This window comes from Oncorhynchus masou, chromosome 8 (assembly GCF_036934945.1).
Source record: "Oncorhynchus masou masou isolate Uvic2021 chromosome 8, UVic_Omas_1.1, whole genome shotgun sequence".
NCBI classification, from domain to species: Eukaryota; Metazoa; Chordata; class Actinopteri; order Salmoniformes; family Salmonidae; genus Oncorhynchus; species Oncorhynchus masou.
The window spans coordinates 39,332,526-39,358,859 of NC_088219.1; the positions used below are offsets into that span (position 1 = coordinate 39,332,526).

General features: G+C 49.2%; 1 protein-coding gene across 4 annotated transcripts in view; it reads right to left on the minus strand.

The window, feature by feature from the left end:
• Positions 1 to 5,764: 5,764 nt before the first annotated feature.
• Positions 5,765 to 26,334, minus strand: part of LOC135544655 (phosphatidylinositol 3-kinase regulatory subunit alpha-like) — a 55,538-nt gene continuing 34,968 nt past the window's right edge. Inside the window, exons 3-14 of one of the 4 annotated variants that reach the window (XM_064972435.1) lie at positions 22,787 to 22,879; positions 22,241 to 22,315; positions 21,954 to 22,085; positions 20,358 to 20,559; positions 17,161 to 17,243; positions 9,672 to 9,879; positions 9,376 to 9,556; positions 8,975 to 9,243; positions 8,674 to 8,850; positions 8,474 to 8,548; positions 8,146 to 8,316; positions 5,765 to 7,425 (exon numbers count right to left, since the gene is read on the minus strand). In XM_064972435.1, the coding sequence (XP_064828507.1) occupies positions 7,236 to 7,425; positions 8,146 to 8,316; positions 8,474 to 8,548; positions 8,674 to 8,850; positions 8,975 to 9,243; positions 9,376 to 9,556; positions 9,672 to 9,879; positions 17,161 to 17,243; positions 20,358 to 20,559; positions 21,954 to 22,085; positions 22,241 to 22,315; positions 22,787 to 22,879 (1,856 nt within the window). In that variant the 3' untranslated portion in view covers positions 5,765 to 7,235. The other 3 variants (XM_064972439.1, XM_064972437.1, XM_064972436.1) reach the window with 3 other exon arrangements.

Below are 26,334 nucleotides of genomic sequence, written 5' to 3' on the forward strand. Positions count from 1 at the left end.
GTGTGTGGGTCTGGTAGTGGTACTCTCTCTATTCTACTCTTTTCCTTTCGGCATGGTTAATACCTGCCTGGCGCACGAACAAAATATTTCTTTACCCCTCTCTAATAAATACCGCTACACACTCATCGGCAAGTTGCAAAAAATATATATATATATCCAGCCTCTCTAATAAATACCACTACAAGATGTCGTCTCTAGAGACGTTTCAACCAGGCGATGTCATCGCATATGTAGGAGGTGGAACAACATGGTTGGTTAAGGCATATTGAGCAGGGCTAGAGGCTCTACAGTGAAATAAGACTGTAATCACTAACCAGGACAGTAATGGAGAAGGCATATTGATATTAGGGAGAGGCATGCGGAGCCAAGTGAATCGTATGGGTCTAGTGAGTGGTTGGGCTGGCTGGGGACACGGCGATTCAGATAGTTAGCAGGCCAGGGCTAGCAAGCTTGCAGTTAGAAGGTCGGGGCTAGCAAATTAGCAGAAGGGCCTTAGAGGGACATCGTGATGGGGGTAGTCTGTTTTTGTCTCCTCGTGCAGTGATGTCGATAGACCAGTCGTGGAATTAGCATGGTTCCAAGTAGCAGAGGGGTCCAAGTCCTATTGGCAAAATGTGTATAGTGGTCCCACAAACTGGCCGATGGATCAGCTAACAGTCCAATATGCTTTAGATAGCTAGCAGGCCACGGTTAGCAGAATGGGCCTTCAGAGGACATCGTGCCTGAGGGGCCTGTTGGAATCCTCAGGGAGATTATGTCGGTATTCCAATCGTGAAGGATCGCCAGGTTCCGTGCCCCATACCGGCAGTAGAAGGGGTCCGGATATTGTAGCCAAGGAGTGGGCTTCAGGAGTAGCCCAGGAGCCGGGAGATTGGCCTAGCATGGGCTAGCTCCAGGCTAATTGGTGCTTGCACCGGGACAAAAACTTTAGCCAGGAGTAGTCAACCCGGGTTGCGGTTAGCTAGCTGCGATGGTCCAGATGAAAAGGTTCAGAGTTTGCGGTAGGAATCCGGGGATATGGAGAGAAAAATAGGTCCGATATTCTCTGGTTTGAAACGCGTTGTATTAACTGGCGAGAGCTTTCCGAGCTAAAGGTTAGCTGATGACCGCTAGCAGTGGTTAGCTGACTGATAGCTGGTAGCTGTTAGCTAGCTAGCTTCAGTTGAGTTCCGATGTAGAAATACTTTAGAAAAAAAAAATGACGCACACCACATTGGGTGAGGCGGGTTGCAGGAGAGTATTTTGAAGTTGAGGTTTAGGGAAAATAGTAAAAAGAATGCGAAGAAAAAGATAAAAAGATATATACATGGGACAAGACAAGACAAAGACGTCTGACTTCCACGCCATCTTGGATTATGTCTTTGTGAGATGCTGGTGACACTGTCAGTGACTCATTTAAAATTCAAGGCACACTTAACCAGCATGGCTGCCACAGCATTCTGCAGCGATACGACATCCCATCTGGTTTGCGCTTAGTGGGACTATCATTTGTTTTTCAACAGGACAATGACCCAACACACCTCCGGGCTGTGTAAGGGCTATATGACCAAGAAGGAGAGTGATGGAGGGCTGCATAAAATGACCTGTCCTCCACAATCACCCGACCTCAACCCAATTGAGATGGTTGGGGATGAGTTGGACCGCAGAGTGAATGAAAAGCAGCCAACAAGTGCTCAGCATAGAGTGGGGCAAAAAATGTATTTAGTCAGCCACCAATTGTGCAAGTTCTCCCACTTAAAAATATGAGAGAGGCCTGTAACTATGAAAGACAAAATTACGAAAAAAATCCAGAAAATCACATTGTAGGATTTTTAATGAATTTATTTGCAAATTATGGTGGAAATCCCAGAAGCCTACCATCAGTAGGCTACTAGTGAATTGTGTTACTTTAAGGCCTTTAGCTAATGGACACTCCCCTTTGACCTCTCACTGGTCTAGCTTTGATGCCACAAAAGCTAATTGGCTCATCTTTGTGCACGGACCTATCTTTGGGTTATGACTGACATTGTCATTGGTAAGATACCTTAATCAAAATGCTAAATATTTTTTATTTCAGTAATATTAATTAGGTCTATGATGTACTACTTAAACAAGCTGTGATTAAATGCATGCATAATCTAGTCTACCTCTGTCATGTCTTAGATAGTACTTCATTTTACTATGGAAACATTTTGCTCTATTTATAAATGTCTTATTCATAAGTGTGAAAAAGATGCAGTCCGCTGAGGGGAGAACAAATCGAGAGGTTAAGGTCATGTGCTCTGTGGTTTACATTTTCCGTTTCTGATGCTGACGCAAACAGCAGACAGTGGTTGTCAGAGGATACGCTTGATCAACCTCATCTGTATCTTTCTTCTCGTTGCTACCTCTGCATTCAGGCACTTTAGTTGAGAGGAAGCTCTCGAAGGTGATCTAATTCTAACAAAAAACCTTTCAGCATGTTTCAGAACCGTGCATTCCAGAATTCTCCAACCTGGCTGTTCTAAAATGCAGACTAAGGGCACTGTAATGGGCAGGAGGGTTGTTATTATTTGCAATTCAAGGAACTACAATGGGAAGAATCCAGTCTATATTTCCTCTGGGTCACATTGCTCGAATGATCTCCCTCTCTCTCACGCTCCATCTCTCGGTAGATGATTAAAGCAAGTTTGCTGGGATGGCTATAACCTCCAGGGAACGATTTGCCTTTTGAGCTGGAGCATTGGTACATAACCCAGGGCAAGACTCATTGCTACCAGTGAGTCAGGGGTGGGATGGCCTGCTGGCACGTCACTTGCAACAATGAAGACCTCTTGTGTTAAAAGAGGGTGGATAAACTTGTTTCACAAAATGGTGGATCGTAGCCAATCCCTACTGGGTTGTGGTTTAAGATTGTGCTACGGATGGAACCATTTGTTTGTTAATATAATGATTCACAAGACCATTTTGGTGGGTCAAGGCATTAATAAGTAAAGGAACACTGCTTATTGGGGTGCATAAACAAAATATCTTACAATTAAGTAAGATCTGATAGAGGTACACCCATCTAGGACTGGATCACACCCCCTTTCCCTCTTAAACAGCCTGAATTATTAGGGGCATTCTACAAGGTATTAGAAACGTTCCACAGGGATGTTCGTCCATGCTGACGCGATGTTATCATGCAGTTGCTGACGATTGGACAAAGATGCTCTATTGGGTTGAGGTCTGGGGACTGACCAGGCCATTCAAGTAAACTGAACTCTCTGTCATGTTCCAGGCAATGTTTTTCCACTCTTCAATTGTTCAGTGTTGATATTCACATGATATCGAGCCGTTTCTTCTTGTTTTTAGCTGATACGAGTGGAATCCGGCGTGGTCATCTGCTGCAATAGCCCATCCGTAACAAGGATCAACAATGTGTGCGTTCCGAGATTGCCGTTCTGCACACCACTGCAGTTATGTCTGTTTGTGGCCCGCCGGTTAGCTTACCCGATTCTTGCCATTCTCCTTCGACCTCTCTCATCAACTAGCTGTTTTCGCACACAGGACTGTCGCTGACTGGAAGTTTTGTTTGTCGCACCATTCTTGGTAAAACCCTAGACCCTGTTGTGTGTGAAAAGCCCAGGAAGGGGGCCATTTCTGAGATACTGGACTCGACGCGCCTGGCACCGACTCACACTCAAAATCGCTTAGGTCACTTCGATGTCTGCCTGCTTTATATAACAAGCCATGGCCACGTGACTCACTGTCTGTAGGAGCGATTCAATTTCGTGAATGGGGTGGTGTACCTAATAAACTGTCCGGTGAGTGTATATGGGGCGGCAGGTCACCTTGTGGTTAAGAGAGTGCTGAGATATTAACTAAAATGTTGCTGGTTCGAATCCCTGAGCCTACTCACTAAAAATTATATCTGTGCCCTTGAGTAAGGCACTCAACCCTAATTGCTCCTGTAAGTCACTCTGGATAAGAGAGTCTGCTAAATGACTAAATGTATGTTTAATTTAATACAATTTATAATTAACATCCTATTTCTGCAAGTAGAAATGTATTGGTTAAAAGTAGGAACTGAAAAGTCCATTCTAGAATTAAGTGGTGTGTTAAAATAGCAAAAACCACGTACGCCTCTATAAATTCAATTACAGTGTGAATGTTCTCTTGGGGGAACAAAGTGTTCCGTCTTATCACTGATGCCATCAAATGCTGTGCCATAATGCCACACCATTCAATTTGCATAACCTCAAAAAGACACCCAGCTGTACACAGTTCTGCAACTGAAAAGGAGCCTTTTGTCTGGTATGTGTACATGGATGTCACAATGTGGAAAATGAACTATTTTACTTCAATAATAACACTGAAAAGTTCCACTTTTTTTAAACAAATGTTTATTTTCTTTAAACAAAGCCCAATACACGATTGAAGCAAAACTGGGGAATATTGGTAAATTGCAAACAACGTTTCTGTAACAATCACCTCACAGGTGAATGTGTCAACTGAGGGAGAAAAGAAAAGTCTAACCCTCAAAATGGTGCAGATTTTTCCAAAGAAAAGAGTGTAGAACGAGACGACACTTTGGACAAATGTAAAACAAACAACACCAGCCTGGGATCAAACTACATTTATACAACAAACTTGAAAAGGTATAAAGGTATACTGTAGCACAATGGTTATTTGTCCCAGAGGTGGCATAGTAGTTTGATTCCAAACTTGCTTCGTTTTAGCTAGTTCAGAAGTTATTGGCCTTGAGTGTACCAATGCGAGCAAAGCAAAAGAGAAACAGTTAAAGTCAAACGTGAGAGAAAACGATTCATGTTAATGTGTAAAAATAAATTCCACATGATGATCGTTTTGGTCACTGACGCAAAACTGTTACACAGTGTGAACACATCTCGTACACATTGCACTGACTATAAGTTTGTTTACGCTTTGTCGAAATTCCACTCCCAGGGGGGCTCACAAAAGGTGATGGGGTCATAGATGTAAGAAGGGAAATAAATGCATTGTTGTAAACAGACCAAAAGGCAACGCTCCCGTTGCCCTGTTTAACACACTATTCCACCCAGAGAGAAGAAAATACCTTTATCCAACCTTGGCAACACTTTTCCCCGAATGAAACATATCAAATGCTTCTCTTTCTCTTCAACCTTTACGTATACCATGAGATTTGTGGAAATTTACTCCCGGAAAATATATAGGTATAATAGTGGTGCCAGATTGAAACGTCTCACTAGCCATTTATGTCAAAGGGAAGGGGGAATTAAAAATACAATTCAATAGGTTAATCCTCACACGACACATTTATTTCATGTTTCTAATAGGGATAGATGATGTAGAGGGTTACATTTGCCAACAATGCCAGCCAGTGTAGATTTAAACAAATTACTTTAAGGCAAAGTAGGCCTAACTTTGAAAGAAAATGTCACTAAACTTAAATAATTTAATTTAATTTTTAAAATCGACTGGGCTTGGATGATAGTCTAATTCAAAGTTAATCATAATATTTTGTAATGAAAAATCCACACATGCTAACGGTGTAGTATAGATTAACACCCTAATTTAGACTCACGGACATTTACATCTTGGAAAAAAGTCAGGAGTCGAAAAATAGTTTTGGGAAATGTGCAGCGGTGACACCAATGTTTACTAGTGGGTTGGCAGCTAGCACTTTCTCCAAGTAACAGAACCACTTGGTGTACAATGTCGTATGAGAATAAGCAATCACGGACTATTTGAAGAGTTGATCCACCCACGTAAACAACTCAAAAGATTTTCTGATACAGAAAAAAAATACAATGTGGACAATGCATAGGGGAAGATAAAATGTCTCCCAATTGATCTTTTTAATAACAATCTCCATCATTTCAAGACACCGATTTGCTCTGATTTCCTTGGGGAAAGGGTTACATAACAAAATAAATCTATACTGTTGTTTCCATGGAGAGGGTTGAAAAAGGTGAGTACAACATGCACCATTATGATTGCAGTAATCAACAAATATTCCCAGCATTCTAAAATGGCACACTATCCCCTGTATACTATAAGGAATAGGGAGCCACTTGGGATGCTGCCGGTGTTTCGACAAAGACCTAAAAACACGTGTTAGAAATATTTCTTGTGACTGAAGCAACTGTCAAATACTCAAAAGACTCTACCTGACATCATCAGTTTGAAGCAACAAAAAAAAGTACTAATAAAATACTCATCTTTTCCATCTTTATATCCGTTGCTGATAAAGTCATTTGTAATAAAGTATATGTTACTATTATTTACTTTCTTAAAAATCTGAAGCAGTTATCATCGTGGCATTTTGACACAAAATATCCTCTTGGATATTTACATGGGAAATAACTTTCTCAAGCATTAAAAACAAGCTTATTATGGGTTTGCAACAGCATAAAAACAACTTTGTAGAAATAAGGGAGATACATAATTGCATAGCAGATTAGGACATAACTGAACAGTAACTGAGCTTTTTTTTTTGGTATGGTGCGGTAGGTTTGCTGTGTACTGACGTTCCCCTCTGTATATATACATAATGAAGTATTTCCATTTCAAGTCTGTTCATATTTTCACTCATCCACAGTAGAGAACAGTTTAGAGTCTCTGCACTGTAAGTCCGTAGGAGTCTTTTCAAGAAAACGATTATACTTTGTCAAAAGTGCCATTTTGCTACATTTATCAGCTGATCCATGGTCTGTCACTGAACACTTACACACACACACACACACACACACGTGTGTTAGACACCCCCAACAGCTTTCAGATACTGTGAGTTTTGGTCACATGGACACACACAGACACCCGCAGGGGGATACACTTGAAAGTAAAAACGCAAAAAGGGGGAAAAGAAAGAGAAAATGATGCACTCATGTTTTATCTGCGTTTTGACATTCCAGCTGGTAAAGCTTTGAAAAGAACAAGCACCATTAGGAAAAGGCCTCCAATGTCCTCCGCTGGGGAGAGAGTTCAGCAGTTTCACCTCGACTCCCACAATACGCACGAGAGACAACACTACATTCAGGCTCTCGCCACTGCTCACAGTCAGCTCACAGTCACTGAAATGTTTTCAGGCTTCGTTTCGCGTTAGTCTCTTTAGTCCTTTCCTCTCTCGTGGGTCAAACGTCTGTTAGTAGGCAAGACACGGGCCTAGTTTTTAATTATTATTATTTTATTTTTTTAAATCTTTGAGTCCAAAGTCCGAGCACAATATATAAATATACATTTTTAGGAAAACAAGTCTCTCATGTTTTTGCCCAACTGAATGGCCAGGAGGGTCCTCACCGCTTCTGCTGTGCGTAGACGGGGTGCGCTAGCGTAACATTCAGAGAGTCATTGTGCTGGACCAGTGACGTGTGCTGATAGTGGAGGACCAGTTCTTTGAGCGAGTTGTACAGGTTGTAAGGTTCGGCGAAGCCAAACCCTGAGGGCGTCTTGTTGATGACACAGTGCTTCACCTCACCTTCCACACTGGAGAGGAGAGACGGAGAAGGAGAGAAACGTCAAGTCATATTCTATTAGGTCAGGTTGTACTTTCTCGTTCCCAGCATGGCACGAGGTTCACTCTAGACATGGCACTAGGGCAGGTTCACCTGACGAGGTTCACTCTCTGGCACGTTCACTCTGACTCTAGACATAATCATCAAGTTCCTCTAGACATGGTAGACACACGAGGTTCACTCTAGACATGGCACGAGGTTCACTCTAGACATGGCACGAGGTTCACTCTAGACATGGCACGAGGTTCACTCTAGACATGGCACGAGGTTCACTCTAGACATGGCACGAGGTTCACTCTAGACATGGCACGAGGTTCACTCTAGACATGGCACGAGGTTCACTCTAGACATGGCACGAGGTTCACTCTAGACATGGCTGAGCTGCAGTGTCTACGCCTGCTCCTGTAAAGTCTACAGTCTCTGAATTTTGTGTTTGCAGTGCCAACGTCAATGTGCTGAACCGTGTAGAAGCAAACAGCTTGACTTCAGGTTGAGGTGAACAGAAAGGGTGTAGTGCAGCACAGTCTGATCCTTCAAGGGAACACTGTCAAGCTACAGCCGTACAAACGCCGAGGTAAATTACGTTGCATCAGTAACCAAATGCTGGTAGGGTCAGTTCAGAATCAGGTAGATGCTTACATGACTATACTATAGGACAAAAGTAGAATGAGTACAAGGTCTTTATACGTACACAACACTGCAGGCGTAGCATCCTGCCTTGCTGCTGTCTCGGACCAGGAATGTTCCGTCTCTCTTCCCCCGGAGGAGGGCCTCAGCCTGCAGCCGGTTGATGTTGCCCAGCTTCCAGGAGCGCTCGTCGTGGTGTGGGAGGTCCTCATCGTCATCCACCATAGAGTATTGACTGGAGAACATAGATGGACGGAGGGAGTTAGGCACTTTAAAGTTTGAAATCGAATGGCAAACTATTTAACAATGGTGCGATGCGATTCCCCATTGCTTTGCCAACGTTAGATGCCAGGAACATAAAAATGTATGGAAGGTCAGTCTATAATACTCACTCTTCCGTGTTCTCGTTCTTGATTTCCAGCCACTCGTTGAGCTTCTTCTGCCTGACACCCTTCTGGGTCAACCACCTGGAATACAAGAACCATGACAAGACCGATTAGAGACTGGTAGTATCGAGACCTTTACAAGACGTTCCCATCACCAGAAAAATAAAGTCACTTGAATTGATTTGAAACCAGGAGGTGATACTTACATGAGGTACTGATCCCTGGTCTTGCGGAGCTGGATGAGGTCGGGCTTGATGCTGTTCATCCGTTTGTCGATCTCTCGGTAGTCAGCGGCCTGCTTCTTCAGATCCTCCTCCAGGCGCCGCTTGCTGTCCACGATCTCACTGATACGAGACTTCAGCTTCTCATAGTTGCCCATGATCCTGAGGAAAACAATAACTCAGTTATGAAGCACTAAGAAGTTGATCAGATAAGAAAACAATGTGTCCAAATTGTATTTCTTGGGCAGTTTTTTTTTGGGGGGGGGGGTCTAGATCAAGCCCTTACCTCTGGATCTCCTTGTCATTGCCTTCCCTCCTGAACTTTTCAATGTACTCTTTGCTGTACCGCTCTTGCGTTTGGCACTGCTCCTCGAAGATCTTGATGGTTTCGTTGAAGGCTTCGATCGCTGTCCTCTTCATTTGGATTTCCTGGGACGTCCTGGTGTACTCCTCGTAGAGGCGGTCGTACTCTCGGTTTTTCTCCTGGTACTGCTGGTGGTACTCATGGAGCTTCTTCCCCACAGCCTCGATGTTGTCCTCCTTCACCACCTGATCCTGAGAAGGGGAGGCGAAGAAATGGAGTAGAGCTGTAGATCTACAGTGACTCATTTGCCAAGGCTTTTGAGCTATGACGCATTGTGTGAAAAGTCCTAAACAAATTAAGTTTATGATCATGCTGCCGGTTACCTGCTGGTGTTTGGAGACGGGGAACTGCAGCTTGACGTCTAGCTTGGGGTTGTACTGGGCCAGCGACTCGTTGCGGTAGTGGTTGATGAGCTCCACCACTGAGTTGAAGGTCAGAGGGTCCGAAAAGCCATATTTCCCATCCCGGTGGAATATCTTGATCAGCTTATTGTTACCCCCTTTTCTGTAAGTGGAGACCAATAGGGAGGGGGGACCAAATTAAACGGAAATATTCAACAAACACTAGTTATAGAGGGTGTGCGAATTGAGTCTTTTTCGAGGGAAGGAAAAAGACTTACCTCAACGTGAGCGTGTAGTCGCCGTGCATCTTGGTGGAGGCGTCGCGGACCAAGAACGTACCGTCGGCCGTGTCCCTCAGCTTCTCGTTGACCTCCTCGCGGGAGATGTCTCCCCAGTACCATTCGCCGTCCTGCAGCGCCATGTTGTTGTTCATACCGTTGTTAGTGACAGCGGGGGCTGTGGGTTTGGGCGGCTTGGGAGGTAAGGCTGTATTGTTCGAGAGGGGAGAGAGAGAGCTGCTTAGTTCATGTGATGATGACACAGTCAATTGCCTATTGCATTAAACAGGAGCATGCCGTTATCAGGAGTGATGTCACTCCTGGCATAGTCCATATAATGTAATGCTAAGCCAGTATGCCAGGGGGGAGCTGAAAGGGGTTGTAGAAATAGATATAACTCTCGAGCTGCGAGTGGAAAATATAATTCCATTTGCTTAGTGGACGATGAAGAGCCATTTGAACTTGATCAAAGGTCTGTGGCAGTTAGAACAGTGGGAGGATATGGCTTTTCCCTCCAATCCTTTCCACTTGATTACATTGGGCTGAAAGAATACCACTGGTCTCCAACATTGAGAGAGAGAGAGAGAGCAAGAGAGAGCGAGTGAGTAAGGGAGAATGGATTACATTCAAGAAAGAAAGAAAAAAAAGAGACCCCTTCACTCCTCGCAACAACGAGAAATCAACCCCATCTGTTGCCCCAATTACGTCGCACACAGATAATCTCTGCCTTTCTGCAAAACGGCCACAAAAAAAGGGAAAAAATAAATGACACTGCATAATTTCAGACCTAAATGGAGTGCAGCTTTGGGCCTGCAGCTCAAATGCGAACAACAGTAAACCATTGCAGAATCATCCTGTAAACCAAATAGCCACATATCCACCAATATAACTGTCTGCAGAGAAACCAATGAACCCACCAAGCTCAATGGACGAAAAAACCTCAGACATCACCACGTTGCGTTGAACACATCCAGTCCCTTCTCTTCCAAATGGTTTCTTCTTGGCAACAGCATTCTCCCTAACGCAGACCCCCCCATTCCTATTTCATGCTGCTAGCACTCTGAATCAATAAGCCCTAATCGCTGCATTGGAATGGTTAATCACACGAGTGACTCAGGCTCACTCGATATAGCTGCCACTCTTTCAGAGGAGCAGGCAGGAGGGAGCTGAGCTGAAATGGCAGAAGGCTATTTTTAAACCTACTAGAGCTGCTTCACTCTCTTTGTTCCCCATCTGCCTGCTGTCCTGCTGCAGCGTACCTCAAGACTTCAACGTAGCAGGAGAGACACCGAGCCATGGGCATAATATACATATTTATACCATCAGCCATATCCATGGCGATGGAATAATGTATGCAAATGGGCTGTTCCCTTGAGCTGGATTTCTCCAACAGCCTACTGGTTGTAGCAGTGCCTACATCCACGGATCCAGAAGAGGTGATCAGAGATGGCCAGAGGGTATGGCAATGCAGGCAGTAGTTTTGGGCTGCCAGCCAAGGTGACATTTTACCGCCACCAGAACTCACCATTTGCCTTGGTAACTTCCTGCGCTGCTGCTGCTGCTGGCCTTAGACCATCGCACCCCCTGCCATACAATGTCTCAGCACGCATTGAGACAGACTTGTCATGCAACACCCAGCGTTAACGAGCTAAGTCAGTTTGCCTACCTGGAGGGTCCATCTCTCGGTAAAATAAAGGTTCAGAATCGACGTCAAACTCGGGTCTCAGACAAGAGTCCTCCAAATCCTCCCATGTTTCAGAGACAGCCTCGTTGCACATTTGAATGATACAATCGTAATCCGTTCTGATTGGAGCCCTGCTCTCTTCGTACGACCACCTCAAAAACCCATTTTAAAAAGCCGTCTTTAAAAGGCAGCCTGCCTGCTTCCTTGCTCAGTAATGTGTTACATCACTTACCACAGCCAATTGCGCGGGGGGGGACAGTCAACAACAACTCCTGCATCTTTCATTTCCTGAAAGCGATGATGTCATTTTGAAAGCACACTGGCCTTTTCCCATTTTAACTTGCTGCTGCTATCCCTCAATGTGCACAGTCCATGTAGTGCAGATCAGTGTCTATATAGACGAGAACACAAACAGGCTAAAACAGCCCTATAATAATCTGTTTAGTACACAGCATCCTTTCCAGAGATAGATCCGACTATAACTGCTGTGAACGTCTTCTCATAGCTCTAACGCAGTTGGAGTGAAACGAATCTGCAGCCTTCTCTCTTTCTCTCCTGCTCTGTAGCGCTCAGCCCTCCCTCCCGCAGGTTGCTCAATCCCTCCCCCCCGCGCGTGTCGTGTACGGGTTTAGTCCAGCCCACTGTTGGCACAGAGACAAAACCAGCTCTGCTGCGGCACGTAGGCAGGCCAGGCAGAGCAGCTCCACTACAGGTCCTAAAGCCTTTGCCCCGGTCACAGCCACCCACTTACCACCACCAGTCACCCGGAGGCTCCAAAATACACCGGTAATTCTCCGGGGGGGGGGGGGGATTATTGGGAGGAAGGGGAGGGGGAATGGAGTCTTTCCAAAGGCAGCTTGGGAATGATGAAATAGGCCACATTGACTGAAAGTATACCAGATAAAAGCTTATCAGAGTGATAAGGACGACAGTTTACCTGGGTATTACCTTAAGGGCATGTGATCTCATGTAAAAAGAACAGCTAGCTACATGTACGCACTAAATAGGAAAATAGCAAGAGTAAAGAAAACCCTACATTATTCAACTTGTGCTTCACATTCATGGGCTTATTTATTTTTTGCTCGGTAGTAAATCCTATTCCGATTGAGGCCTCTAAAATTGCCTCTGAAACGGTGCCGTTGAAATGGAACATTCTGCACGGTTGTCCCTAGATAAATCCGCGCGCCGTCCTGACCACACAGAAAGGCGGCAGGGTGATCTATGGGGCCTGTATGAACCAACAGTGTCTAAAAGTACAGCAACGGAGAACGAGCGAGCGATGGCTTGAGGAAAACCTGTTCTCTTGACAGCTCCAGGAGACTGGCCATAAATTTAAAAAAAACAACAACCTGTCAGTCTTGTTTCTGTCCCATAGCCTGCTCCACTGTTACCCAGCACATGTTCTATCTGGCCTATTCATCTATCTAGAAAATTCATTGTCTCAAGGTTTTGCTGAAGCCCTCGCATTAGCAATAAACCCTTTAAACTTATCCAGTGTGTCAGATTTGCAACGATTCAAGATCTCAAACTTACGTTGCAAGTTGTGCATGTTCTGGTATAAGGCACCAGAGGTGTGTCTTTTGCTTACTTCTCCCAATAACGGTGTGTAAAATCCAGACAGACAGAGCCTGAGATAGAAAACGCTCAAGTCCTTCTGAAAATGTCCATTCCGTGGCTTAAACAAGATTATTTTACTTTGGTTCTTAGAGAGGTGACGGTCCGTTCAGCGGTACTTAATCCAGGTAATCTGGTAACTCTGGCTTGGCTTGGAGGCAGGTGCTTGCCTGACTGCCTGGCTTGCTCCTTGATCTGACACGGGTGGTGTAACAGTGAGAGGGCTGCGTGCCTCTCTGTACAGCTCCCCCTCCCTTCCTCTCTAAATGTTATACCAGGCTGAGGAGGGCTGTGCGAGTGGGGACTGCTGGTTAAAGAGGAACTGCCTTCAAAAGGCAACAAAACCCTTTGAAAACGGCCTGTGGCATCGATATGAGTCAGAAACCGTTATTCTAGTGCCAAAATTTACCTCGAGGTGTAAATAGGATCATTTTGGTCACAACAGGTATATGAAGGTTGGGCAGTGATTTGACGATTTACATTTCCCCACTAACACGGGGTGAACAGCTGCAGTGATTGCTCTATATCCAACGGCATAGACAGTGAGACAGACCTGCCCAATAGCCAGACCTTGTTTACACATCGCGCAACTTTTAACTTGAGAAATACTGCGCCCACCAAACACCTTAGATGTAAAATAGCTCAACTAAAACATCATCCAAGAAAATAGTCGAAATTAATGACAGATTTCTTGAGTTACATTAGATTCATTCAGGGGTTTTGAGGAATAGGGAACAGGCTACTTCCAAGACTGAAATGTCCTTTTTCTAATGAGCAACAGAAAAGCACACGTGCCAATCGCCGTGTTCAGTGGCTCTAATGATTAGCTGAGCTGCTGCCTTGCTGTTGACCCTGTCTGCCCACTCTGAAACCTGGCCCTAGTGCCGACCGAAGGGGGGGGTCAGTCTTATGATTAACTCGCACAGGTTCAAATATTTGCTGAGCTGGGCACTTTGGGGGCTGGGAGGGGTGTGTGGAAGGAGCCAGCGGGGAGGGGGGGTAGAAGGGAGAGGCAGAGGGGAGAGCAGGGCCGAGGAAGTGGGAGCAGCCGCCGGGCTAACGCCTCAATCTCACCGACAGGTCATTACATCAATGATGCGTAAATAAATTCAGCAGCCAAACATTTGTGGATGTGTGTGGAACAAAAGTTCAATATTTCACCTTTATCCTACTATTTCTGTCCAGTTGACGCATACAATTTCATACGTGTTGAATAAATTCAACATACGCGGCGCCACACACAGAATGCTCTGAAACTGCAAGGCATTGGTTGGTGCGAGGCAAACGCAGCGCTCCATTGGAAATGAATGTACTTCTGGTGTACCAAAACACAATGACGCTGTCAGTCTGATCGTGGTGTAACAAGAGGTGCTCTGTGGAACGGACCGAGTTCCCAGCCAACCAAATCTAAGCGGCCTTTGGCTGCTTACTTAAAAATAGGCTCCCAGTAACTGGGAGGAGGCATACAGACACGCACACAGACAGACTATCATTCAGAGAAACACGTATCTGCAGACAGTACACATACCCACACTTTCGTAGAAAGTCTCACACGTGCTCTCAAAAGATCTCCACGTTAAACACAACAATGCCAAACTGCTCCCCTCCGAGTCCAACCCACCTGGCATGTATGTGTTTCATGAGTGTCGGTGCATGGCACATAGTGTGTGTGTGCTCGACACAGGAAGGGACCCGGCTGGTTCAGCAGAGAGAGAAGTCAAAGCGTGCGGTGTTGAGTGTTTGTGCTCGTCCTTGCCCACCTCCCCCGGGGGCCCACTGCTCCTGCAGGTGTGAACTACAGACAGCAGCCCGCCCACCTCCCCCGGGGGCCCACTGCTCCTGCAGGTGTGAACTACAGACAGCAGCCCGCCCACCTCCCCCGGGGGCCCACTGTTCCTGCAGGTGTGAACTACCAGCAGCCCGCCCACCTCCCCGGGGCCCACTGTTCCTGCAGGTGTGAACTACAGACAGCAGCCCGCCCACCTCCCCCGGGGCCCACCTCCTGCAGGTGTGAACCAGACAGCAGCCCGCCCACCTCCCCGGGGCCCATTGCTCCTGCAGGTGTGAACTACAGACAGCAGCCCGCCCACCTCCCCGGGGCCCATTGCTCCTGCAGGTGTGAACTACAGACAGCAGCCCGCCCACCTCCCCGGGGCCCATTGTTCCTGCAGGTGTGAACTACAGACAGCAGCCCGAACCAGACAGCAGCCTCCCCCGGGGGCCCATTGCTCCTGCAGGTGTGAACTACAGACAGCAGCCCGCCCACCTCCCCCGGGGCCCATTGCTCCTGCAGGTGTGAACTACAGACAGCAGCCCGCCCACCTCCCCCGGGGCCCACTGTTCCTGCAGGTGTGAACTACAGACAGCAGCCCGCCCACCTCCCCCGAACTACAGGGGCCCACTGTTCCTGCAGGTGTGAACTACAGACAGCAGCCCGCCCACCTCCCCCGGGGGCCCATTGCTCCTGCAGGTGTGAACTACAGACAGCAGCCCGCCCACCTCCCCCGGGGGCCCACTGTTCCTGCAGGTATGAACTACAGACAGCAGCCCGCCCACCTCCCCCGGGGGCCCACTGTTCCTGCAGGTGTGAACTACAGACAGCAGCCCGCCCACCTCCCCCGGGGCCCATTGCTCCCAGGGGAACTACAGACAGCAGCCCGTGTTCCTGCAGGTGTGAACTACAGACAGCAGCCCGCCCACCTCCCCCCATGCTCCTGCAGGTGTGAACTACAGACAGCCCCGCCCACCTCCCCCGGGGGTTCCTGCAGGTGTGAACTTGCTCCTGCAGGTGTGAACTACAGACAGCAGCCCGCCCACCTCCCCCGGGGGCCCACTGTTCCTGCAGGTGTGAACTACAGACAGCAGCCCGCCCACCTCCCCCGGGGGCCCATTGCTCCTGCAGGTGTGAACTACAGAAGGCTGTTTCAACAAGCAACTGTAAGAACACAACCGTGCCACGCAACATTGTGCACTCCCACACGAGAATGCTAGCTTAGTCCACACCCCACCGAGTATGCAATATATATATATATATATATATATCTCATAGCTTTTCCCACAATATGGTTTCATTCCGTCACAACCTGAATTTATGAAATGTTCAAACTTTAGTTCTCAGTGTATTTCTGGCCACGCTACAAAGTCTTACATAATTAAGATCGATGGTTCTTCGGTGCACAGCATGCTTGATGGAATCCACCTAAAAAACCTGCTACATCAACTATTCACTTTGATCTCAACCAGCCACTGGCTGCCTGTTCAAAAGGGGAAGGTGGCTCTACCCTCAGCACCAAACCAAAAAATGAACACCCTTCTTACACAACACAGTTTAAGATCCCATTGTTGAGACTATGGGTTAAAGGGACACTTTAGGATGTTGGCAATTAAGCATGTTATCCGCTTCCCCAGAGTCACATGAACTTGCGGATACCCTTTTTGTGTCTTTGCATCCTGTATGAAGGATTTTAAACATCGATGATCAATGGAAACAGGATGTCATTAAGGATTTGAAATGATTTAATCCATTTTAGAACAAGGCTGTAAAGTAACAGCATGTGGAAAAAGGGGTCTGCATTCTTTCCGGAATACACTGTATATTTAGCAATTAGCATAACTGTTAGTTCGATACCACGGACTTCCAGTCATTGAGCTAATGGTAGTTAGCATTGACTCGCGAAACTGCCTCTAACATACTGGACAGAGGGGAAGCTCATCTGACTCCGGGGGAAGTAGATAAAGAGGCTCCTTACCAAAATCTCAGGAGAATGCTTTGCGGGTTCCAACGCTAAGTATACACGAAGCAAACTAAAAGCTAGGTTCGATCCAATGGAAAATAATGTGTTTAATAAAAGGTTTTAAAATTTACATTTTATTATTGCTTTGTAGTCATTTGCCGTGGTATATCAAAAACAGCGTAGTGATATTTAAAACAGACATTTTATAAAAATTGAACTAGCGATTTTTGTCCCACAATAGTGACCTGTTTGTGCACAGTGCGGTGCGATTATGCAGTTTTAACTTTCTATAACACAGTACAGCACATGGACGTAAATCTCTTTCGCAGAGGCAGGGATGGGCATTCGTTTCTTTAGCTTTAAATATAGAACTGAGATACAGAGACAGGCACTCAATAGCTCTGCATACACCCCCAACCAGAAGAGCATACTACATGCTGAATGTGTGTTTTCTTACCTGGAGCAGCCTGGGCTTCTGTCCATTCGCTGGTCACAAGGGTCTCGATGATCTTGATGTGAGCATCTGGGCTGGGCTCACAGCTGATGATGTGAACAAGTAGAAGAAAGAAGAAAAAAGGACGAACTGAAAATCAAATTGATCCGGTGATTTTCCAGGCAGCTGACTGGCCCTGCTGCTCTGGTTAATCTGTGCATGGTCTCTCTCTCTCTCGGTCTCTAACTGATGGGACTTCAAGCCCGGCTCCTTTAATTGCTACATCACAGCTAGCAAATAGAAAAGCTTCCCAACCTAATCCTTTCACAGCCAGTCTGCGAGCGTCAGTAAGCCAGCGTGCGCCAGTCAGCCAGCCAGCCAGCGTGCGCCAGTCAGCCAGCCAGCCAGCGTGCGCCAGTCAGTCAGCCAGCCAGCCAGTCAGCGTGCGCCAGTCAGTCAGCCAGCCAGCCAGCCAGCGTGCGCCAGTCAGTCAGCCAGCCAGCCAGTCAGCGTGCGCCAGTCAGTCAGTCAGTCAGCGTGCGCCAGTCAGCCAGTCAGCGTGCGCCAGTCAGTCAGTCAGCCAGCCAGCGTGCGCCAGCCAGCCAGCCAGCCAGCGTGCGCCAGTCAGCCAGCCAGCCAGCGTGCGCCAGCCAGTCAGTCAGCCAGCCAGCGTGCGCCAGCCAGCCAGCCAGCCAGCGTGCGCCAGCGTGCGCCAGCCAGCCAGCGTGCGCCAGCCAGCCAGCCAGCCAGCGTGCGCCAGCCAGCCAGTCAGCCAGCCAGCGTGCGCCAGTCAGCCAGCCAGCGTGCGCCAGTCAGCCAGTCAGCGTGCGCCAGTCAGCCAGCCAGCGTGCGCCAGTCAGCCAGCCAGCGTGCGCCAGTCAGCCAGTCAGCGTGCGCCAGTCAGCCAGTCAGCGTGCGCCAGTCAGCCAGTCAGCCAGCGTGCGCCAGTCAGCCAGTCAGCGTGCGCCAGTCAGTCAGTCAGTCAGCCAGCGTGCGCCAGTCAGTCAGTCAGCCAGCGTGCGCCAGTCAGCCAGTCAGTCAGCCAGCCAGCGTGCGCCAGTCAGTCAGTCAGCCAGCCAGCGCCAGCCAGTCAGTCAGCCAGCCAGCGTGCGCCAGCCAGTCAGTCAGCCAGTCAGTCAGCCAGCGTGCGCCAGCCAGTCAGTCAGGTCAGTCAGCGTGCGCCAGTCAGTCAGGTCAGCCAGCGTGCGCCAGTCAGTCAGTCAGCCAGTCAGTCAGTCAGTCAGTCAGTCAGCCAGTCAGTCAGCCAGTCAGTCAGTCAGCGTGCGCCAGTCAGTCAGTCAGTCAGCGTGCGCCAGCCAGCCAGTCAGTCAGTCAGCCAGCGTGCGCCAGCCAGTCAGTCAGTCAGCCAGCCAGCGTGCGCCAGCCAGTCAGTCAGCCAGTGTGCGCCAGTCAGTCAGTCAGGTCAGTCAGCCAGTCAGTCAGGTCAGCCAGTGCGCCAGTCAGTCAGTCAGTCAGCCAGTCAGTCAGTCAGTCAGCCAGTCAGCGTCAGCCAGTCAGCCAGTCAGCGTGCGCCAGTCAGGTCAGCCAGCGTGCGCCAGTCAGTCAGCCAGCCAGCGTGCGCCAGCCAGTCAGCCAGCCAGCGTGCGCCAGTCAGTCAGTCAGCGTGCGCCAGTCAGTCAGCAGTCAGCGTCGCCAGTCAGTCCAGCCAGCGTGCGCCAGTCAGTCAGTCAGCAGTCAGCCAGCGTCGCCAGCCAGTCAGTCAGCCAGTCAGCCAGCCAGCGTGCGCCAGTCAGTCAGTCAGTCAGTCAGCCAGTCAGCGTGCGCCAGTCAGTCAGTCAGTCAGTCAGCGTGCGCCAGTCAGTCAGTCAGTCAGCCAGTCAATCAGTCAGCAGCGCCAGCGTCAGTCAGTCAGTCGCCAGTCAGTCAGTCAGGCCAGTCAGCGTGCGCCAGTCAGTCAGTCAGCCAGTCAGCCAGTCAGTGAGCCAGTCAGTCAGCCAGCGTGCGCCAGTCAGCCAGCCAGCGTGCGCCAGTCAGTCAGTCAGCCAGCGTGCGCCAGTCAGTCAGTCAGCCAGTCAGCCAGTCAGCGTGCGCCAGTCAGTCAGTCAGTCAGCGTGCGCCAGTCAGCCAGCCAGCGTGCGCGCCAGTCAGTCAGTCAGCCAGCGTGCGCCAGTCAGCCAGTCAGTCAGTCAGCCAGTCAGCGTGCGCCAGTCAGTCAGTCAGCCAGCGTGCGCCAGTCAGTCAGTCAGTCAGTCAGCCAGCCAGCGTGCGCCAGTCAGTCAGTCAGCCAGCGTGCGCCAGTCAGTCAGGTCAGTCAGCGTCGCCAGTCAGTCAGGTCAGTCAGTCAGGTCAGTCAGCGTGCGCCAGTCAGTCAGTCAGTCAGCGTGCGCCAGTCAGTCAGTCAGCCAGTCAGTCAGCCAGCGTGCGCCAGTCAGTCAGTCAGCCAGTCAGTCAGTCAGCAGTGCGCCAGTCAGTCAGTCAGCCAGCGTGCGCCGTCAGTCAGTCAGTCAGGTCAGCCAGCGTGCGCCAGTCAGTCAGTCAGCCAGTCAGCCAGTCGCCAGTCAGTCAGTCAGCCAGCGTGCGCCAGCCAGTCAGTCAGTCAGTCAGCCAGCGTGCGCCAGCCAGTCAGTCAGCCAGTCAGTCAGTCAGCGTGCGCCAGTCAGTCAGGTCAGTCAGCGTGCGCCAGTCAGTCAGTCAGCCAGCGTGCGCCAGTCAGCCAGTCAGGTCAGTCAGCGTGCGCCAGTCAGTCAGGTCAGTCAGCGTGCGCCAGTCAGTCAGCCAGCCAGCGTGCGCCAGTCAGTCAGTCAGCCAGCGTGCGCCAGTCAGTCAGTCAGTCAGTCAGTCAGTCAGTCAGCGTGCGCCAGTCAGTCAGTCAGCCAGCGTGCGCCAGTCAGTCAGTCAGCCAGTCAGGTCAGTCAGCGTGCGCCAGTCAGTCAGCCAGCCAGCGTGCGCCCAGTCAGGTCAGTCAGCAGCCAGTCAGTCAGGTCAGTCAGTCAGGTCAGCCAGCGTGCGCCAGTCAGTCAGTCAGCCAGCGTGCGCCAGTCAGTCAGTCAGCCAGCGTGCGCCAGTCAGTCAGGTCAGTCAGTCAGCCAGCCAGTCAGTCAGTCAGCCAGCGTGCGCCAGTCAGTCAGTCAGCCAGCGTGCGCCAGTCAGTCAGTCAGCCAGCGTGCGCCAGTCAGTCAGGTCAGTCAGCGTGCGCCAGTCAGTCAGGTCAGCCTATCAGTCAGCCAGCCAGTCAGTGTGCCTGTGTCTCTTCCACCCACCTGGCAGCCTGCTGTCTGAAGAGCACGGGGCTGAAGATCTCGCCCAGCGTGCGGGAGCTGAGCAGGTTCTTGGGGGCATTGTGACACACCCGGGACCAGTGACGCAGCAGGCAGTGGAAGGTGAGCCAGTACTGGGCCGGAAGGCTGGGTGCGCTGGCGATGTGACGCAGCTGCTGGGCACACTCCTCAGGGTTCTGCACCTCTGTGGGACACACACACACACACACACACACACACACACACACACGTGTCAGAGAAGAAGGAATGTCACACTGACAAAACCCTTCCAGAAGCTCCTCAGTTGTAGCTACAGATGTGTGAGGCCGGCAGGCTTCCCTTCGACCAATGGGGTGGCGGGAAGAAGACAAAAAGAGCCCTGTGTGCAGTCGTCGGGTAAAAAACCACAGTGAGATCGTTGCTCGACAACGAGTGAGGACTGCAAGGTACACTTGCAGATGATTGGCTAGCACTGAGATGTGGGTGATAAACCCTCAGGCTTATTTTAGTTGCTATTAACCACAGATATCCTGTCTCTGGTCATGTGACAGAACGATAATCCAGCGAGCACTGAAGAACAGAACAAAGGGAGGGAGAAGGAGAGAACCCACGACAGATGTAGAGATACAGAGGAGGGAGGGAGAAGGAGAGAACCCACGACAGATGTAGAGATACAGAGGAGGGAGGGAGAAGGAGAGAACCCACGACAGATGTAGAGATACAGAGGAGGGAGGGAGAAGGAGAGAACCCACGACAGATGTAGAGATACAGAGGAGGGAGGGAGAAGGAGAGAACCCAGATGTAGAGACGACAGATGTAGAGATACAGAGGAGGGAGGGAGAAGGAGAGAACCCACGACAGATGTAGAGATACAGAGGAGGGAGGGAGAAGGAGAGAACCCACGACAGATGTAGAGATACAGAGGAGGGAGGGGGAGAAGGAGAGAACCCACGACAGATGTAGAGATACAGAGGAGGGAGGGAGGGAAGGAGAGAACCCACGACAGATGTAGAGATACAGAGGAGGGAGGGAGAAGGAGAGAACCCACGACAGATGTAGAGAGGAGGGAGGAGAGAACCCACGACAGATGTAGAGATACAGAGGAGGGAGGGACAGAGGTTCAAAAGGCGAGAGACAGAAGGCGAGAGAGAGAGAGAGAGAGAAAAAGACAGACAACCCAAGACAGAGAGAGCGAACCTAAGAAATGGGGGAAGGGAGAAAGAGAGCGATAGAGATAGTGTGTCTCTCTCTCTCTCTCTGTGTAAGGGCCAACGGGTGGATATTGACACTAGCTCTAGGTCCCCTGGGTACCCTCTCCAATCTCAAAGTACAGAGTGTTCCATCGTCCAGCCAATGGAAGATTAGGTTAGGACTGCTGTGTACCTTTGGGTTGGGGTAAGGCCCAAATATTCTGCATTAATGCTGAGACCTACAAACAAATGTCAACCTCTAACCAACATGCTGATTTTGACTCGACCCACTTTCGAGTAAAACAGCAAGGAAACAGTGGGTGCTATAGAATAATGGTTGTAATCATGTGGTGTATTCTGACGAGAGTGTTTACAGTGTGTGTGTGTGTGTGTGTGTGTGTGTACGTACCTTGGGCGGTGTGGACCAGCTGAGTGTAAATGGCTGGTAGGATGACAGGCTGGGGAAGGTCCTGCAGGTACCGATTCAGACCGTCACACAACATCTGTAGGTCCATCTGGTCCAGGTCTGCTGAGGGAGGATCTGAACACCACACACATTTGCTCAAGGTCTAACTGCTTTTTATATATATAGATATATATATTAAAAACACACTTTGTTGTTGCTTTAAAAAAAAAAAAAAAAAAAGAGTCATTGAATTTGGGTGGAAATAAGTGAAGAAGATGAATTCTGCTCACCAGTGTCAAAGCACTGTCTGACATCTAGTCCGCCGCTGGCTGTGAAGGTCCTGTACAGAGTTGGATTGTCCAGACCTACGCCAAATCAAGGAGCACATGATACCACTAGCTAAAATGCAATTACTTTGATTCCTGGAAAGCGCATAGCTGAAATGCAATTACTTTGATTCCTAGAAAGTCCATAAAATCACTTTTTCAGATTTAAGTAGAACAAAAAAAATAAATATATATATATAATTTTTTTTTAAATGTTTTATTTAACTAGGCACGTCAGTAAAGAACAAATTCTTATTTACAATGATGGCCTAGGAACAGTGGGTTAACTGCCTTGTTCAGGGGAAGAACGACAGATTTCTACCTCGTCAGCTCGGGGATTCGTACTAGCAACCTATCGGTTACTAGCCCAACGCTCTAACCTCTAGGCTACCTGCCGCCCCCAACTATTTGAAATCATGTTGTTGATAAACAAGCAGTGAACCTTCTAGAATGCAAATATAGGCCATTTTTTTTGTATTAGTCCGGTGTGTACTGGCCAGCTCAGCTCACCTTTCTTCTCAATGGCCTCCAGCAGCCTGGCAAGGATGGGGGGAGCCGTCTCTGGGAGGGAAAACTGCTCTGTCAGGTCCAGTAGGGCTGAGCCTGGAAGACGAGAAGAGGTCATCTTCAGGATTCAATAGGTAACAAAACCGTGAAGGCTAAGAGAAAGTAGGACTGGGAGGGGATGCGTTGGAGGTTGGTTGGGGTCAATTTAGTTTAAAACGATTCAGGAAGTGAATTGAAATTCAGTATTTTATTTTTTTTATGTATTTTTTTTATTTTTTAATCGCCCAACCCTTGTTTAACCAAGCCCTTGTTGGTTATATGCAAGAGTCAATCTCTCCCACCCTCTAACAAGACACAAAGAGGTCCATTTTGGGCTTCCACACTTCAGTCCCACCACCAAGTTGGCCTCCATCCCCACCCCCTTGCCCTCAGGCAAGCTGTTAATATATTAATCCCACTTTGCTATGCGTTCACATGGTGGGCTGAGAGCGGCTGTGCCTTTCAACTGGGCAGGAAGGGCGATTTGGGACTGGAGCGCAACTTCAAAAGGGTATAAAAGACACCAGACCAACGGAGTGGTGGAGAGACCAGAACCGTGCACAACCGACCGATTCAGGTTAGAGAGGTGCTGAGCAGTAGATACCATTAAGGTTACGCTGGGTTGGACCAAGCAAACACCCAGTGATATGCATGAGCCAGGTCTGAGCCAAGCCAGGTCTGAGGCAAGCCAGGTCTGAGCCAAGCCAGGTCTGAGCCAAGCCAGGTCTGAGCCAAGCCAGGTCTGAGCCAAGCCAGGTCTGAGCCAAGCCAGGTCTGAGCCAAGCCAGGTCTGAGGAAAGCCAGGTCTGAGCCAAGCCAGGTCTGAGCCAAGCCAGGTCTGAGGAAAGCCAGGTCTGAGCCAAGCCAGGTCTGAGCCAAGCCAGGTCTGAGCCAAGCCAGGTCTGAGCCAAGCCAGGTCTGAGCCAAGCCAGGTCTGAGCCAAGCCAGGTCTGAGCCAAGCCAGGTCTGAGCCAAGCCAGGTCTGAGCCAAGCCAGGTCTGAGCCAAGCCAGGTCTGAGCCAAGCCAGGTCTGAGCCAAGCCAGGTCTGAGCCAAGCCAGGTCTGAGGAAAGCCAGGTCTGAGGAAAGCCAGGTCTGAGCCAAGCCAGGTCTGAGCCAAGCCAGGTCTGAGCCAAGCCAGGTCTGAGCCAAGCCAGGTCTGAGCCAAGCCAGGTCTGAGCCAAGCCAGGTCTGAGCCAAGCCAGGTCTGAGCCAAGCCAGGTCTGAGCCAAGCCAGGTCTGGGGAAAGCCAGGTCTGAGGAAAGCCAGGTCTAGGGAAAGCCAGGTCTGAGGAAAGCCAGGTCTGAGCCAAGCCAGGTCTGAGCCAAGCCAGGTCTGAGGAAAGCCAGGTCTGAGCCAAGCCAGGTCTGAGGAAAGCCAGGTCTGAGGAAAGCCAGGTCTGAGGAAAGCCAGGTCTGGGGAAAGCCAGGTCTGAGGAAAGCCAGGTCTAGAGGAAAGCCAGGTCTGAGGAAAGCCAGGTCTGAGCCAAGCCAGGTCTGAGGAAAGCCAGGTCTGAGCCAAGCCAGGTCTGAGGAAAGCCAGGTCTGAGGAAAGCCAGGTCTGAGGAAAGCCAGGTCTAGCCAGGTTTTTTTTCTTTCTTTCTTCTTCTCATTAAATCTTAGCGTTCAGGTGTGGTGGACATGAAAGGCTCCGGGGGCTGGCACAGATTTTATTTGGATTTGCAAAAAAGGTTATTTTAAAAAAAGGTCACTTTTCTGAAAGGCCCAACTGTTCGAAGCTTTGAGTCTGCAGTTTCAAATGCAGACAACCATGAATGGAGACCCTTTTACAGTTACTTTTCCCCCTCTCTCTCTCTCTCTCTCTCTCACTCTCTCTCTCTCTCACTCTCTCTCTCTACCCTGAAATTGTTTAACTTTTTTGTAAAAGGGCATGAAAGTGGGCATCTAGCATAGCCATCTACGGATACACGCCGGTCATTAGCCTGGAAACGTTGGCACCCCCAGGAGGCTGCTTGCTCGGCTAAATAATGATCTGCCATATGTATTGCCATGTCCTCGTTTCACACCGGACACTGAAATAAAAAAATTAAAAAAACTCCGGGTCCGGGTTGCGTGTGAACCGACAGGATCAGGAGCGAGAGAGAGAGAGACCTTTAACCACCAAACATGCTCTCCCGTGTCAGCTCGAGACAACGGTCATCTGGAAGACATTACTGTGTGGAACGCGCCACACGGACCAAAAAAAAAGAGGACCGGGATTCTCCGAAGCAGTGACCTTTGAGCTAATGGAACGCCAACGTTCCCCCAAATAGAGAGCGAGACATCCAGTGCCACCTCTGCACGGCTTGGAGGTGGAACCTCCCTGTCCAGACAGACATCCTGCTGTCCTCCCTTCACTGCCAAAGCTCGACCAGCCTTGGCCTCCCGCTTCTGGGAAACTCACTTCACAATCTGGGGCTAAATTTACACCGGGCCCCATCGCTACAGAAAGTCCACATGCAGGATAAGACACAATCATGTCCTAGATCTACATGTATAGAAACATTAAAGCAGTCCTACATTACAGATAAGACTTGATTTACCATTGTGATAACGACAATAAGATACATTGGGGCTCTTAACAAATGAGCGGAGTGAACTACCTAAAGTGAAACGCTAACTCTGCATGTTCATCTTCACATAGACACACACACTGATTTTAGCACAAATACCGACACAATACAGGTCTACTCAACTGTTAGTGATGCACGCACACCCCCCCCCAATTGGTTGCGAGACATTCTGTTAAACCGCAATACTAGTGTCTGGGGTCGTGTTTATTTACATTATCCATAGCGACCCTGTGAATGAAGGGGGAGATAGAGTTGCCTCTCGGTACCATCGGGGCAGCCTGATAGTTCGAACGCCGCCAGGCTGATTAGTTGGTGATTAGAACAGATCGAATGGATACCCACAGACAGAGCGAGAGAGAGCGAGACACACACACAGAGCGAGACACACACACAGAGCCAGAGCGAGAGAGAGACACACACAGACAGAGCCCGAGAGACACACACACACAGAGCGAGACACACACACAGAGCGAGACACACACACACACAGAGCCAGAGCGAGACACACACACACAGAGCCCGAGAGACACACACAGAGCCCGAGAGACACACACACAGACAGAGAGCGAGAGAGACACACACACACAGAGCCCGAGAGAGACACACACAGAGAGAGACACACACACACAGAGCCGAGAGAGAGACACACACACACAGAGCCAGAGAGAGAGACACACACAGACAGAGCCCGAGAGAGAGACACACACAGACAGAGCCCGAGAGAGACACACACACAGACAGAGCCGAGAGAGACACACACACAGACAGAGCCCGAGAGAGAGACACACACAGACAGAGCCCGAGAGAGACACACACAGACAGAGCCCGAGAGAGACACACACAGACAGAGCCCAGAGAGAGACACACACACAGACAGAGCCCGAGAGACACACACACAGACAGAGCCCGAGAGAGACACACACACAGACAGAGCCCGAGAG